At 47.0% G+C, this 14,364-nt stretch overlaps 1 protein-coding gene across 11 annotated transcripts in view; it reads left to right on the top strand.

Moving 5' to 3' along the window:
• BCOR (BCL6 corepressor) overlaps positions 1-11,257 on the top strand; it is a 113,620-nt gene extending 102,363 nt beyond the window's left edge. For all 11 annotated transcript variants that reach the window (XM_019747884.2, XM_074323206.1, XM_019747886.2 and 8 more), the window contains 7 exons: positions 658-983; positions 1,267-1,521; positions 6,398-6,564; positions 7,539-7,684; positions 8,102-8,179; positions 8,819-8,975; positions 10,091-11,257. In XM_019747884.2, coding sequence (XP_019603443.1) covers positions 658-983; positions 1,267-1,521; positions 6,398-6,564; positions 7,539-7,684; positions 8,102-8,179; positions 8,819-8,975; positions 10,091-10,382 — 1,421 coding nt within the window. In that variant the 3' untranslated portion in view covers positions 10,383-11,257. The remainder of the gene's footprint in view (positions 1-657; positions 984-1,266; positions 1,522-6,397; positions 6,565-7,538; positions 7,685-8,101; positions 8,180-8,818; positions 8,976-10,090) is intronic.
• The last annotated feature ends 3,107 nt before the right edge of the window (positions 11,258-14,364 follow it).

Here is a 14,364-nt window from a genome sequence, read left to right as displayed (position 1 = left end):
ACACAGAGGCCACTCTGACTGCCTGCCCTACTCCTAGAGGGTGGGGGTCAACCGCCCATGGGAAAAGGCCCTTGAGGGGACCTTAGAAGTGCCATAGAAGTTGAGTGACTACAAGGTGGCAGGCAGCGAGTTCTTTCATGATGCCCTTCCAACCTCCATACTTACTTCTGGAATGAACGGTGAGGAGGGCAGCTGAGAAGAAGGAGCTTGACTTCCTGGGCTGTTTGTCACCCAGCCTATGGCTGGGCAGGACGTCTGGGTGACCCTGGGGGCTTGCCAGTGCACTCATTTCTGCTTCAGGCTGTGTCTGTTCACCAGGTCCTGAGTGCCCAGGACCATCCTTGGGAACGTCCTAAGTACCCAGGGCCAGTGGGGTGGGGATGAGAGAGCACAAGGGGCTGGCTTCTGCCCTCCTGTCCCGGGCCTTTGAAGAAACTTGCCACTTGGTATTTTGTGGGTTAACCTATTTGCCATTTGAATGTGGGGTAATTAAAATATTAATGCTTTGAAAACATAATTGGTATATCTTTAAAAACTGAAGCCGCTCCAGTGATCAGTGCTAACAATGGGCTTTTCTCTCCACACTGGCTACAACTGTGTAACGCCTGCTTCTCCCCCTCCCTTCCTCCCCTCACCCACCACCCCCTCTGGATTTAGGCTTGCCTGTGTTCTCGGGCTCTCCGCCCATGAAGAGCCTTTCATCCACCAATGCAAGCGGCAAAAAGCAGACTCAGCCAAGCTGCACACCAGCCTCGAGGCCGCCTGCCAAACATCAGAAAATTAAAGAAAGCCAGAAGACAGATGTGCTGTGCACAGACGAAGAAGAGGATTGCCAGGCTGCCTCCCTGCTGCAGAAATACACCGACAACAGCGAGAAACCATCCGGGAAGAGACTGTGCAAAACCAAGCATTTGATCCCCCAGGAGCCCAGGCGGGGCTTGTCGCTGACAGGGGACTACTACGTGGAGAATGCTGATGGCAAGGTACCTCTGGGCCTGGGCACATCCTGCCTGCCTGCTACTCTGCTTCTGGGGACAAAGCTTTCCTTTTCCTGGACTCCTCCCCCAAATGTCACTCCTCCGTCCTAGGGGGGAACATCTCCTGGGTGGTGGTAAAGTTTCAAACCTGTAAGAAGAAACCTCTACCCCCAACCCCTCATCCCCAAAAGAAGGGAAAACGTGCCTCCCTCCACTGGGTTTGTAGCTGGGGTAAGAGGCGGCTATGAAAGGTGGCCTTAAATGTGTACACTGCCTGATTTTGTGATAGGTGACCGTCCGGAGATTCCGAAAGCGGCTTGAACCCAGTTCCAACTATGATCTGTCACCAGCGAAGCAGGAGCAGAAACCCTTTGACCGTTTGCAGCAACTGCTACCAAGTTCCCAGTCCTCACAGCTGCCACGCTCAAGCTCCCCTCCAGAGGCCACCCAGTCGCGCCCGATGCCCCCAGAAGCACGGAGACTTATTGTCAATAAAAATGCCGGCGAGACCCTCCTGCAGCGTGCTGCCCGGCTTGGCTATGAGGTGAGTGTCCTTGGGGGTGCCCTGGATTCAGAAACCACAGGCCATTGCTCCTTGAGGTTGAGGGGGGCACTGGGCAGAGACGAGACTCAGAGCCCAGCCCCCTCCACTTGAGGGGGCTGGGCTGGGTATCCCACAGGATGTTTGTGTTAGCCCCACTCCATTGCCTTCTCTTTGGTGGCTTGTTCAATCGCGGTGTGAAAAGAAAGGCCTCTCTGATGTTCAGTTCGTGTTCAGGCAGGTAGGCTGCTTGGCACCCTCCCATCTCGCTCACTTATCTCTGATATAAAATCTGACATAACCCAGGGCTTGGCGACTGGGGGAATTTTAATGAGCCCTTTGGATTCTGATTAGCAAGGGGGAGAGAAGTTGTTAGCTCTATTTTGGGTTGTGGACAGGAAATGTCTGTGCAGGTAGGAAGGGGTCGGGGGAAGGACCTGAGCCGTCTTTTTCTGCGAGGGCAAGGGAACCTGAGGACTGGGGGAGGCGGTGGGGACTCAGGCTTTGCCCCAAACTCACTGCCCTTGGCCACATATCCCCACCGAGCATTGCCGATAACAATAGCCTATATTGCTGTAGCAATATAGATGGAAAGATCGCTTATATTTTTCTAAGCCTGTATGATCTAATGTAACTCATTTCACCCTTTCCACATCTTCGTGTGGTAATAACTAGTATTATCCCACTTTCAGATGAGGAAACTGAGCACCAGAGGGGTTAAATGATGACTTGTACAGGTAGCAATCCAGCAGTCTGGCTCCAAAGCCCAGCCCCCCCACCTTCCCACCCCTCCTCCACCCCACTCCTCTCCCAGACTGGCTCACATTGCAATTGCCCTTTGTACAGTTCCAAACCTCTGTGAGATAGATTACTCCCTCTGCCCCGTGCAGCTCCCCCACCACGCTTGTCAGTTGAAATTGTGATGTAATAGCCCATAGGGCAAAGGCATTTTTTTATGCTGGCATCAGCCCTCTGGGAGTTGAATGGTGAAAATAAAATGCGGCTGAGCAGGCTGAGTGTGGAGGTGTGGATGAGTGCCTGGGTGGCAGGACTCATGCTGGCACGGGCTCGGCTGAGGGCTCATAGGATTTGTCCAGAGCGCTGGCTCCCACAGCCTGGCCAGCACTGTGCCACTGTCCATTATGCAGTAAGCCTTTCATGGTGTGACTGCCTCCACCCCTGAGGCATGACTGTGTGGGTGGGAAGTTGGAAGCCCGAGTGCTTTCTTAGTTTGGGAGTATTTTTGTTTGTTGGTGGTGCTGTTTTGTGTCAACGTGTCCCTTCTGGAGATCTCTGGATTACCTGAAGAGAACTCTGGAAGATTTGGTAGTTAACTCATGAAATCCAAGTGGCAGCCGGTTGGCTTCCCATGACCTAAGAGCAGTAGATGTTGCATGTGGCACTGAGCTAGACCCCTCATGCCAAGCGTTCGCTAGTCGTGGTTTGCTAGTCATGGTTGAGAAAATGGACTGTGCTTCCAGGAGACACTGGAGATGAGGGGATGGGGGGCCAGGAGGGTGGACTGTGGGGTTCCTGGCCTCACCATTGATCGTGGCATCTTTTCCACCCATGTCTCTTTGGGACCAGAGATCTCAACAGATTCTTGTCGGCCCTCTCAGGGAGTTTCCCTTTTGGTTTGCATAGAGCCAGTGGGTCTGAGGCCTGGACCAAGGAGCACTTGATCCATCTTTTTATAGGCTACCAGGCCTTTCGTGGCGCACAGGAAGCCTTAGGAATGTTTATGTCAGGACAACTGCTTTTTTCCCCCCCTTCAAATGTAAAGTTTAATACACAAATTGCACAGGTCACCAGTTTTGATGCTGAACATTTAACTACTGAATGAAAGCTTTCAATTTTGAACCCAACTTTCTAGGATTTCTTTAGGCAGAATTTAAACTGTCAGGATGATGGCCGGTCAGGAGATGTGGCAATTTAAACCTTTTAAAGTTGAAGGACAATTTGCTTAACCCGGTGAAGGGGTAAAGGTGTGGCTTGAATGCACACGTCTGGGAGGGCTCTCCTAAAGTTAGTCTTTCCTTGTTATTTTCTGCTTAGCTAACGATACCATGTGCAGTAAAAAGGCTGTCTGAGCTTTACGTCGTGTTAATCTGATTCTTGAGGTTTAGAAACACCCTCTGTGTTAAATGGATGACTTGCATGGCCAGAGACACGCAAACCTTTCCCTTCCAGTAAAAAGGCTTCTGTTTCTTAGGCTAAAAGGCCAGTCTGCAACCACATGCTTGTGCGTTTAGTGGTGATGGTTAAATTTTCTATGAATTGAATAAATCATGTTTTAAAAAAGTTAATGAGGCATTTAATTAATTAACAATGTCGGGTTTATGGCCTTTATGGTTACATTTTGTGGTTAATGGCATTCGGCTTATAGCCGCTTAACAGAGAACTGTCCAACAAAAACAGTTTGATTTTGTTTGGGAATGGGTGGGCTGCCCTTCAAACACTCCCATTTCTAGCGTAGAAAATAAACCCAGAAATGTATTGGGTAGACAGACTTGGCTGGCCCCTTAACCATTCTGTCCAACTGTTGGTGACAGTGATTGCCATCCGTTTAGAGGCCATCGCCCTCACAGCCAGGAGAGCCTAGTTAGCCCACTTGACTCCAACAGAGAGGGCCGGTGGGGTACTTGTCACAGCTGGATTGCATCTCTAGCTGTGGCCCTCTAGGGCCTTTTGAATCTTTCCAGCTGCCCAGGTACCAAAAGACTTGAGTTCTAGGTCTAGTGCTTCACGTTAATTGAACTTGGGCTTAACCTCTCTGGGCCTCAGTTTCCCCAGGTGTTGAATGAGAACGGTACCACCTTCCCTTCCTGATATCTCATAGGTTACTGTGGGATAACAGAAGACATACTCATTTGGGAAAATGAGAAGTGCTATGTAAATAGTGGTATCAACGTGGCTGAGTTAGCACAGCCCATGGCAAAATGTCTGACCTGGCTGTGGGTTGCTACTGCCTCTGTCACCGTCCTCCAGGAAAAGAGTTGGCTTACCCATCAGCTTTGCCGTCCTTTCATTTCTAGGTACCCTCTAATCAGCCCTAGTAGCGATGAAGGTTTCCAGGTGAAGGCCATAATTGTCAGCAAATAAACCCTGGGTTGACAGGACACCAGGCAGGCCGCTGGGACCCGGGTAAATTGATCTGTGCACAGCAATCGGTGGTGCTCAGACCTGATCCCAGAGCCACGTGATGGGGCCTCTCCCGGGCTGGGGTACACAACTCATTAGCTTGCAGCCATCCACTCGAGTCTGGCTAGTGAGGGCCTGCTAAAAGAGCAGCAGCTTCATGCGGTATCCTGGATACCAGGGCTTGGGGCAGGTGGCCTGGGAGCCCAGAGGATTGTGGGCTTTCTGGCAGGTTAGGATCTGAACGAAGAAACACATCTGTGGGCATGCCTTCTCCCTTCCTCCTGTTTCAGAAGGGAACTGCCCCAGTGACCTGAAGCAACAGGGCACCGATGGCCAAGTTGACTAGCATGCAACATTAGGTTCACAGGGTGAGTGTATGGAACATTCTAGTTAGCTCTCAAGTGAGTGGTCATCTGTGATTGACGTGTCCTCGAAAGATCATTAAAAGGTTTTTCAGAACCCACCTCAACATCTGTGGGTAAATAGAATGACCCCTATTTTAGGTGTAACAGGTTGAGTTATTTAAGAGTTGTCACAGGGCTGCCTGCTCTGACCCTCTGCAGCTTTCCCTGACCAAGTGGAGTTTGTGTTGGGCCACCTGCAGACTCTGCCTACCCCGGTTCTCAGAACCTGACAGCTCTGCTGGGCATGACTTGTAGGAAAAGAGAAAAGCGTGTTTTTTGGTGGCAAATGCTGTTCTATGTGTTTGAAAATTTTCTTAATCAACGTAATAAAACATTGAATAAAATACTGCTCTGCTTAGTGAGAGCATTTCATATTAATATTTTTACACGCCAAAGAAGTAAGATTAATACAGTGACTGTAATGCAACCTGTTGACACAGAACACCTTCCAAAAAGGGGCAAGAGTGGACTTCTTTTATTTAGTTTTTGAAATGTGTAGGTTGAAGTATCTGGTATATCAGATCCCTGTCATTAACTTAAGTAAATATGAAAATGTTACTGATTGGGGGGGGATGAGGAAAAAATAGAGGGTGGGGTTATTTGAAGCGTTTTGTGTCGTTTCTTGTTGATGTATGTGGTTCAAAGAGAGAACCTCTCTTTTACTCTACTTAACAAACTCTACTGTACAAACAGGAGCATTTGTGCCCCAGGCTCTATTTTGGGGTCTTCACAAGGGTGTGAGGACCTGGGTATCCCTCCCTCCCTAAGTTCAGGAATGTTCTCCAGCTGATTTAATCTCTCCTTATGCATCAGTCATCCATACTTGTATCTAAACTCACGTTGTCATCCACTACCACCTGCTGAATGGACCCATCGAGTGAGAATGTTCTCTGTACTTGTCTGTGTTATCTAAGATGTTAGCAGCCGGACACCTCTGTGCTGGCCATGCCCGGCTCTGGGCTGAGGGCTTTTCTATCTAATTTGCATCCGCTCAGCCACCTTATAGAGCTTCTGTTATTCTCCAGTCTCACAGAAGAAGAAAATGGACACTTGGAGAAGTTCAAGGGTAACTGACCCAGGGCCAGACTGCTGGGGCAGCAGAGCCAGGTTTCACATATAGTCACCAGCTTGTGGAGCCCAGATGACACTGTCTCCATCAACAAGCCACTCACACATGCTCTTGCCCTCTCACCAAGACATCCACCACCTGCCTGTGCCATAGTGCGCTCTCAGGCCCAAGGATGTAGGTCTTCGGAAGGCGCTATGGAGTGGTCACCCTTAAAAGGTTCATTGTGTGGTAGTCTGATGGCATCCCTCTCATCCCCTGCCCACAGGAGGTGGTCTTGTACTGCCTGGAGAATAAGATTTGTGACGTGAACCATCGAGACAACGCCGGATACTGTGCTCTGCATGAAGCTTGTGCTAGGGGGTGGCTGAACATCGTACGACACCTTCTTGAATATGGCGCTGACGTCAACTGCAGTGCCCAAGATGGAACCAGGTCAGTGGTGGGTCTTGGCTGTCAGCCTCACCCTGCTGACAGGTAGTGGTTCTCTGGGTATGTGGGAAACCCCAGAAGGAAGAACAGAGTGACATGAAAGCACATTGATGGTGGAGTCCTCTAAAATGGAATCGACCAGACCTTTCTGGCAAATTTAGACAGAACTTTAAACATTTGCAATGCTCCCAGGGACAGAAGTCCCTGAAAATGTTGAGCCTGCCTGAATAATTGAGGATGTTGCCTTTTAAGACCCTGGACTCCTCACCAGCATCTATTAAGTCACAGTATTTAAAATATATGGGAGCCAACAGGACCAACTGCAGCTGACTTGGTAGGGCCTGCCTTGCCCACCCACATCCCCTGGGCCTGGCCCCACCCTGTCCTTGACCTCGGTTTGCGGATCAGAGGCTGGGTCTGAGTTAGCCAGATGTCTTCCGGGTTGTGTGGGTGGGGTGCTACCAGGAGGCGGGATGTTAGGCCTTACCTGACAGTCATACCATTAGTAACACTGTGGTTCTGGTCCAGAGGGTTGATCATTGATCTCTAAGCACTGGGGTCTGGCTTTCAGGAGCGGCCCCACTTCGCACCTAGTTTCTTTTTAAAATGGAGTAGGCGCTTTTTTTTTTTTTTTTTTTAATTGGCTTCCATAATGGTGGGGGTTTTCCCCTTGTAAGTTATCTTACCTACTCCAGTTCATTGAAAACGATTTCATTTTGGCTTGTGTTCCTCTGTAGGCCCTGGATTAAGATAAATATGCACTTGAGAATTAGGCCTGAAATAGTAAACACTTAGGTGTTGCTTGACCTTGGGCGATTCACTGCCTCAGTTTCCCTATCTGGAATGACAGTGACCGTACCTGCCTCCTCAGTGAAACATTACTCCTAGGCGGCTTGGCATGCACATGCCTAATTCTGCCTATTGTTAGACGTAAGCATTTTGTGCACAAGTTGAATCCCTCTGTGTGTGTCTCCTAGGCCTCTCCACGATGCTGTCGAGAACGATCACTTGGAAATTGTCCGCTTGCTCCTCTCCTATGGTGCTGACCCTACTTTGGCTACATACTCAGGTAGAACCATCATGAAAATGACCCACAGCGAACTTATGGAAAAGTTTTTAACAGGTATGACAAAGTTCAAGAAACAGTCTTATTCAAACATCTAGATGGTGACTTCGCACACTTCCCAGCCAAAGAATGCCACAACTCACTGGGCCCACTCTTGTTTACCTTAAGTTCCACTGACTGGGAAAAGCAGCGTAAAGTTAGTCTATCAAAGAAGAGATCCATACTTTTTTTTGCCTGTGAGGACTGAAAAGACTCATAGTTTGCCAGTCTAGATTTTGTTTTGGTGGGCTAGGGTGGTTCCTCCATCAAGAGGGCAGGCGAACAGCTATGTAGGTTTTGGTCAGATATGGCAGAGAATGGTGTTGGAAAATGCACAAAGGGAGTGTCATGGGGTGAACAGGAAGTGAGATGCCCCCTAACTCTGCCAGCATTAGATTCTCACTAGCAGGTTTTATTTTGTTTTTGTCTTTCTAGATTACTTAAATGACCTACAGGGTCGCAGTGACGATGACTCCGGTGGCTTCTGGGAGTTCTACGGCAGTTCCGTGTGTGGTGAGCACCATTGCTCTTTTAGTTGAAGGGGAAGTGAATGAGTTACAGAATATGTTATAGAATGTATCTCCCTGGTGTGGGTGAGGCATGGCGGGTGGTGGCTCTGGAAGTGGGGCTCAGTTGGGCAAGAATCTTTAAAGGGTCCTTTTCAAGATTTTTGGGGGCGGGGGAACAGGACTTTATTGGGGAACAGTGTGTACTTCCAGGACTTTTTTTCCAAGTCAAGTTGTTGTCCTTTCAGTCTTAGTTGTGGAGGGCGCAGCTCAGCTCCAGGTCCAGTTTCTGTTGCTAGTTGCAGGGGGCACAGCCCACCATCCCTTGCGGGAGTCGAACCGGCAACCTTGTGGTTGAGAGCCCGTGCTCCAACCAACTGAGCCATCTGGGAGCTCAGCGGCAGCTCAGCTCAAGGTGCCGTGTTCAATCTTAGTTGCAGGGGGCGAAGCCCACCATCCCTTGCGGGACTCGGAGAGCCCACTGGCCCATGTGGGAATCGAACCGGCAGCCTTCGGAGCTAGGAGCATGGAGGAGCTCCAAACGCCTGAGCCACCGGGCCAACCCAAGGGTCCTTTTTTGACAACAGCTAACGTCTTGCTGTGGCTTACTGATTCCTTTCTCTCTTCCTTGTTTGCCTTCCATTAGAACCAGATGATGAAAGCGGATATGATGTGTTAGCAAACCCCCCAGGGCCAGAGGACCAGGATGACGACGATGAGGCATACAGCGATGTGTTTGAATTTGAATTTTCAGAAACCCCTCTCTTACCATGTTACAACATCCAAGTGTCCGTTGCTCAGGGGTGAGTTTGGCTGTCATGTGGTTGAGAACTAAGTCAGCTGCTCTTGGGGTGGCAGAAGTTAGAAATCCCTTGAAGTAGATGAGGATGGGCGGGTGAATGAATGCCTGTGTGTCCATGGAATGCAGTGGATCTTTTCCAGAAAAGGTGTAAAGAGTTCGCAGCTTGGATCCTTCAGTCACTAACATCTTTGGGAAGGGGTCCTTCCTAGGAGCCTCTTCCCCACAGGCCACCACAGGAGCCTTCCAAGGCACTTGAGGTCTGTTGGACTATATTGATAGTATAACCCCTTCTCGTAGAAGATTAAGAAAAGCATTACATGGCACCTGGAATCTTCTGTGTTGTCAGATTTGGTTAGATCCAGTCTGGCTCCATGGTTGGGCCACTGCGCCCCTGTGACCAAGGCCTTGAGGTGTACATGTCAGGAGACCGGGTTGTGCTGTGTTGACCACAGCGCTTAATGAGTAACATCCTCCTTGGGCTCTGAGGCTATAAACGTGGGTGTCGTCACTGTGACATTTTATTAGTGATAGACACCGTCGAGTGTGGCAAGGGTGTATGTCAGGAATGTAATGCCTTGTCAAAATCATTGAGGGCTTGGGGTGGAGGTGTGGGAAAGGAAAAGAGCCAGCTAGCCTTCTGTGTTTATAATCCTCTATTAGTGAGCTGCGGAGAAGAAAAGAGATAAAAGAGGTGATTGTGATGACTGGCTGGGCTGCAGACTGGCTTTCCCCAGTGACTAGAGTGGGGCACTCACTTGGAGAGGGGTGGCTCGAGCCGAGTGGGCAAGTCATTACCTGTCGGTTTCCGTCAGCACCAGCAGCACTGAGGGCAGCCTGTAATGTGTCTCGTTCAGAGGTGTTACTTCTGCTTCTGGCTAAGGTGGTTGGTCCTCCCTAGGTGGATGGTTTCTTAATAAGTCCAGATGAGTCCACAGTTCCCACCGCTAGAAGCAGATTGCTCTAGGTATGGTGAGAAATGGTGGGGGGAGGCGTGTCAAAGCAGAAGTAAATGGCCCTTGTTTCAGCCGGGGACAGCTTGTTGGAGTGGAATTTAATAGTCAGGAGCACTTTTAATTTTCCCAGAAACTTGAACCACTTTCCTTTTATCTTTTGTAGGCCTCGAAACTGGCTGTTGCTTTCAGATGTGCTTAAGAAATTGAAAATGTCCTCCCGTATATTCCGCTGCAATTTCCCAAATGTGGAAATTGTCACCATTGCAGAGGCGGAGTTTTACCGGCAAGTTTCAGCAAGTCTCTTGTTCTCTTGCTCCAAAGACCTGGAAGCCTTTAACCCTGAAAGCAAGGAGCTTTTGGATCTGGTAGAGTTCACTAGTGAGCTTCAGACTCTGCTGGGCTCGACCGTGGAGTGGCTACACCCCAGTGACGTGGTCACCGACGACTACTGGTGAGCTCACCAGGCCCACCATGTATAGTGTGTTATACTGTTAATCCTTGTGCATATGTGTCATAATACGGCTATTTCTGTAAAGAAAGGACACTATTACATATGAAAATATCTCTTCTTTATATAAGAGAAATGACTCCAGTCGGAAGGACTTAGAAACATGTTTTTGTTTTTTTTTCTTTTTAAACTTTTAAGTCAGTTTTTACGAAATTGTTATAATGTTTCTTTACTTTTCAGTGCACACACGCTTCGGGATATGTTTGTTTTTACTTGGAATATTTGTTTCTTTTCTTTTTTTAAGGAAAAAAATGAGGAAAAGGAGCTCCACACTTTGACTTAATTTCATACAAAGCTCTGATGACAGAGACCGTAACTATTTAGAGTGTGGTCGGTCGGAACTGTGTGGTTGGTTTCGGGGAGTGAATTCGGTGAAGGCACTTGGCGACGTTGTAACTTTATGTTTTGTTTACAGAGTACCTGCTCTGGCCAGGTAAATGCTATTGGATGTAATCCAGTAGCGTGTAATATAAATTCAAACCATATCCACACACAACAACTAATTGTATGAAACTTTTATATCCTAATTTAAAGCTGTGAAATTAGTTTTCACGCATCAACCCGGATTGTTTATATGTTTAAACATTTTATGCTCTTATTTAAAGAAGACTTTGAGCTATTTTTTTCTGTACCCTGTAAAATATTGAAAACTAACATAATATGTTGAGGTTGCTTGAAAATGTACATAAAACTAAAATTTTCTGAACTGTGTGTTTATGTTTGAAATCTGTGTTTTAACTTTGTAAGTAAATTCTCTGCCTTTGTATTTATATTTTACAAAAATTTTCTTAAAAGGCAATAAACCTGTTGAGGAAAGGAGAATATCGAAGTACGTTGTATCCTATGTATTCCTAAAACATTGCCACTCATTTCTTTAAAGTGATGTTGATGGTCATAGTCGCTATGAACCAAAGCAGATGGAGGATTTCAGGGGAATTGTACTCAAGATACAATTTGGAGTGCCATCTTGAAAGCTCCATTTGTGGACGTGTATAGTGATGTCTCTCAGATCCTGATCTTCCTTCCCCATCTCCTTTGAAGCCCTAATAGGCTGTCACATTGCATTTGGCCTTGACGGACTGCAATAGCTCCATTATGGCCAACCCTATCTTTAGGAGTGCTTTTCCAGAAACGAGGTTTTCATTGTGTCACCTCTCCTTCCAGACCCCCTATTTTTGTGTTACTTTTTAGGTCAAGTCCAAACTTACCTGACCCAATAGTCAAGGCCTGTACCTTTGACCACTTTGCTTCTCCACTGCTTTTATTTTCCAGCAGTATCCATGTCACTGTCAGTTGGCCCTTAATTTCTGTGCCACATCCTTTTATGTCCTTCCTTCATTGCAGAGGCTAGAAAGCTGAAAACTACTAGATTCCCTTGCAGCTAGGAATCTGAGTGTCTGTTCAGTTTGGAAGTCAGAGTGAGGTAGAGGCATCTTCTTGCTCTAGTGGCTGCTGATAAGACAGGTCAGGGAAACATCCTGGCCAGTTGGAGTGACTAGACCAGACTTCCAACTTTGGTTCTTTAGCTTTGTGGGTGATGAGAAGCAGTAGTGGTCATGGCAACAGCATTCTGATGCCTGAATGACAACCTCAGCTGATTGCTCTTGAACCCAGTGGTTGCAGTGTCTAATTTTTTGTATCAAATTCATTTGTGCTCAGAATGCATTGAGTGCTTTCCACACCTGCATTGTACCCTGAGTACACCAAGGCAGAGTAGATGGAAGGGGACTCTGGGGTCAGGGAAGAGGCTGTGGTGACAGTGTACTTGAGTGGGGTCTTGAAGTATGTGGAGGGGAGGGGTCAGCAAACTATGGCCTGGCAGGTGGAAAAGCCAGGCATAGTTGGGAATGGGAAAATCCAGCACTGTCAGATAACCTGGTATGTGGAATGAGAGAGGGAGGCCGTTTTGGGGGAAGATTTGGGGGTTAACCAAATGAAGTTTGGGATATATTCTAAAACACAAAAGGCAGCCAACAAGTGTTTTTGAACTATTGAGTTTTCCTATTATAAAAAGAGTACACTTTTACTGTAAAAATCACAAAACAAAAAATGAATTCAAGCATTTGAAAATAGAGGCTCGTTGCCATCCCAAGCCAACCTTTCCTCCCACCTCCACTCTGGAGTGAAAACCACGGTTTATAGTTTGCTGAATTTTTGTTTTTTAGGCAGTCACCTCAGGTAGCAGGTGGGAGTGATGGAATAAACAAAGCAAATAGGAAGACCGGTAAAACAGATCTGCGAAAATGATTTAAGCAAAAGAGGCCAGGTGAGGCTAAATTACTATGTAGACAACAAGTAGAGCCCAAATTAAAGCAAAGACTCACTCCAAGATATTCAGCTCTTTGTATTTGTATTTGGGCTGGAGGCAAAGGGAGGGCCCAAGGCCAACTGAGGTTTCATCCTGGGTGAAGGTTCTTTGAATTCAGCCAAGAAAACAGGTGGACGCCACAGGTTTAAGGGGTGCAGGCAGAGTAATGAGCTTGGTTTAGGAGACCTTTAAGGTTGTGGCTCATGCAGTTGGAGGAGCTTTTAGAGTTAGAAAGAACATTTATTGTAAGCGTCATCAGGATGTTTGAAAACATGGATAAAGAAGAACTAAAGAACTGACTGACTCAGGGTATAGATAAGATGACCATGACCTAGAGAAATTTGTGTGTCATGGAACTCCCTATGGGTAGAGACGAGATACCACTGGTGTACAAGCACCCCCACCCCCACAGTGGGAATAAAGGGAGCGCAGGTAGATCACTTCACTCCATTGTGAAGAGACCATGTAAATGAGATCACACTGGCTATAGGAGGGGTCACTGTATAGATTCACTCATACTGCTCACTATAGCTAGAGCAGAGCGTGGTTCATTCAGCTTCTAAAGGGGTCCCTAAAGATCAAGGACATGCCCTTTGTCTTTGTCCTGTCCCCTCTCTCTCTCTCCTGGCTGGAATGTGGCTGTGACAGCTATTGCCAGAGCAGCCACCCTGGACCATGAAGTATGGAAGTCAAGCACTCAACGTGTTTAGAGGAGCCTGGGTCCCTGAGGACCTAGTGCAACAGAGCCACCTGCCCTGCCCGCCTTTTATTTTTGAGAAAAAGAAACAATTATGTTGAAGCCACTGTTACTTTGAATTTTTCTAGTACTCCAGCCAAATCTAATCTTAATACGTTTGCCTAATCTTTGTGAAGTTGGCCACGTTACTCTTTTAACCTTGTTCTTCCTCTTTTGTCAAATCAACCAAACAGTTGTAATAGCACAAGACTGAAAACACCCAAATCTCCATTAGCCAGGCCCTGGTTGAATTAATAATGATCTGCTCACACGGGGGGTACTATGCAACTGTACAAGGAATTGAAAAGCAGCTTTCTAAATTGCTTTAGAGTGTTCTTCAGAGTATATCATTAAAAGAAAAACAAGGAGAAGAAAAGTATGCATGGTTTCCTGCTATTTAAGAAGGGGATAGGGAGTTAAGCATATACATAGATCTGCTTTTTAAAAATGAAAGAATAAACACCTCTTTAAAAATGGTTACCTCTGGGGAAAGAACAGGCTGCAAGGGAAAGGGATGAAAGCTACACTTCTCTGAATGTCCTTACAGACTTGACTTTAGAGTTTACATAATTATAAACCTAAAGCGATGCCTACAAATCAAAAGGCAGAATGAAACAAACCTAACTATGTATCCAGTTGGTAGCATGACCACACAGAAAGGAACTGTTTCTAGTAACTTTAAAACAATAAATTGATTATATATAATCCCTAGTGGATCTACTCTCAGGAGAGAAAAATGCAAAAACATTCTAAATTGTTTTCAGTAATTCTTGATGGTCTTGTCAGCATTGTTATACTGAGGTTATCTGTTTTGTGTTGCGAGATAAAGCAAAAAATATTTGGTATTGCTGGAAACGGGGATTCTCAGCATGGGAGAAAGGAGAT

This window comes from Rhinolophus sinicus, chromosome X (assembly GCF_036562045.2).
Source record: "Rhinolophus sinicus isolate RSC01 chromosome X, ASM3656204v1, whole genome shotgun sequence".
Taxonomy (NCBI): domain Eukaryota; kingdom Metazoa; phylum Chordata; class Mammalia; order Chiroptera; family Rhinolophidae; genus Rhinolophus; species Rhinolophus sinicus.
The sequence above is the reverse complement of the archived record's forward strand: the minus strand, read 5'-3'. Positions and strand labels throughout refer to the sequence as shown.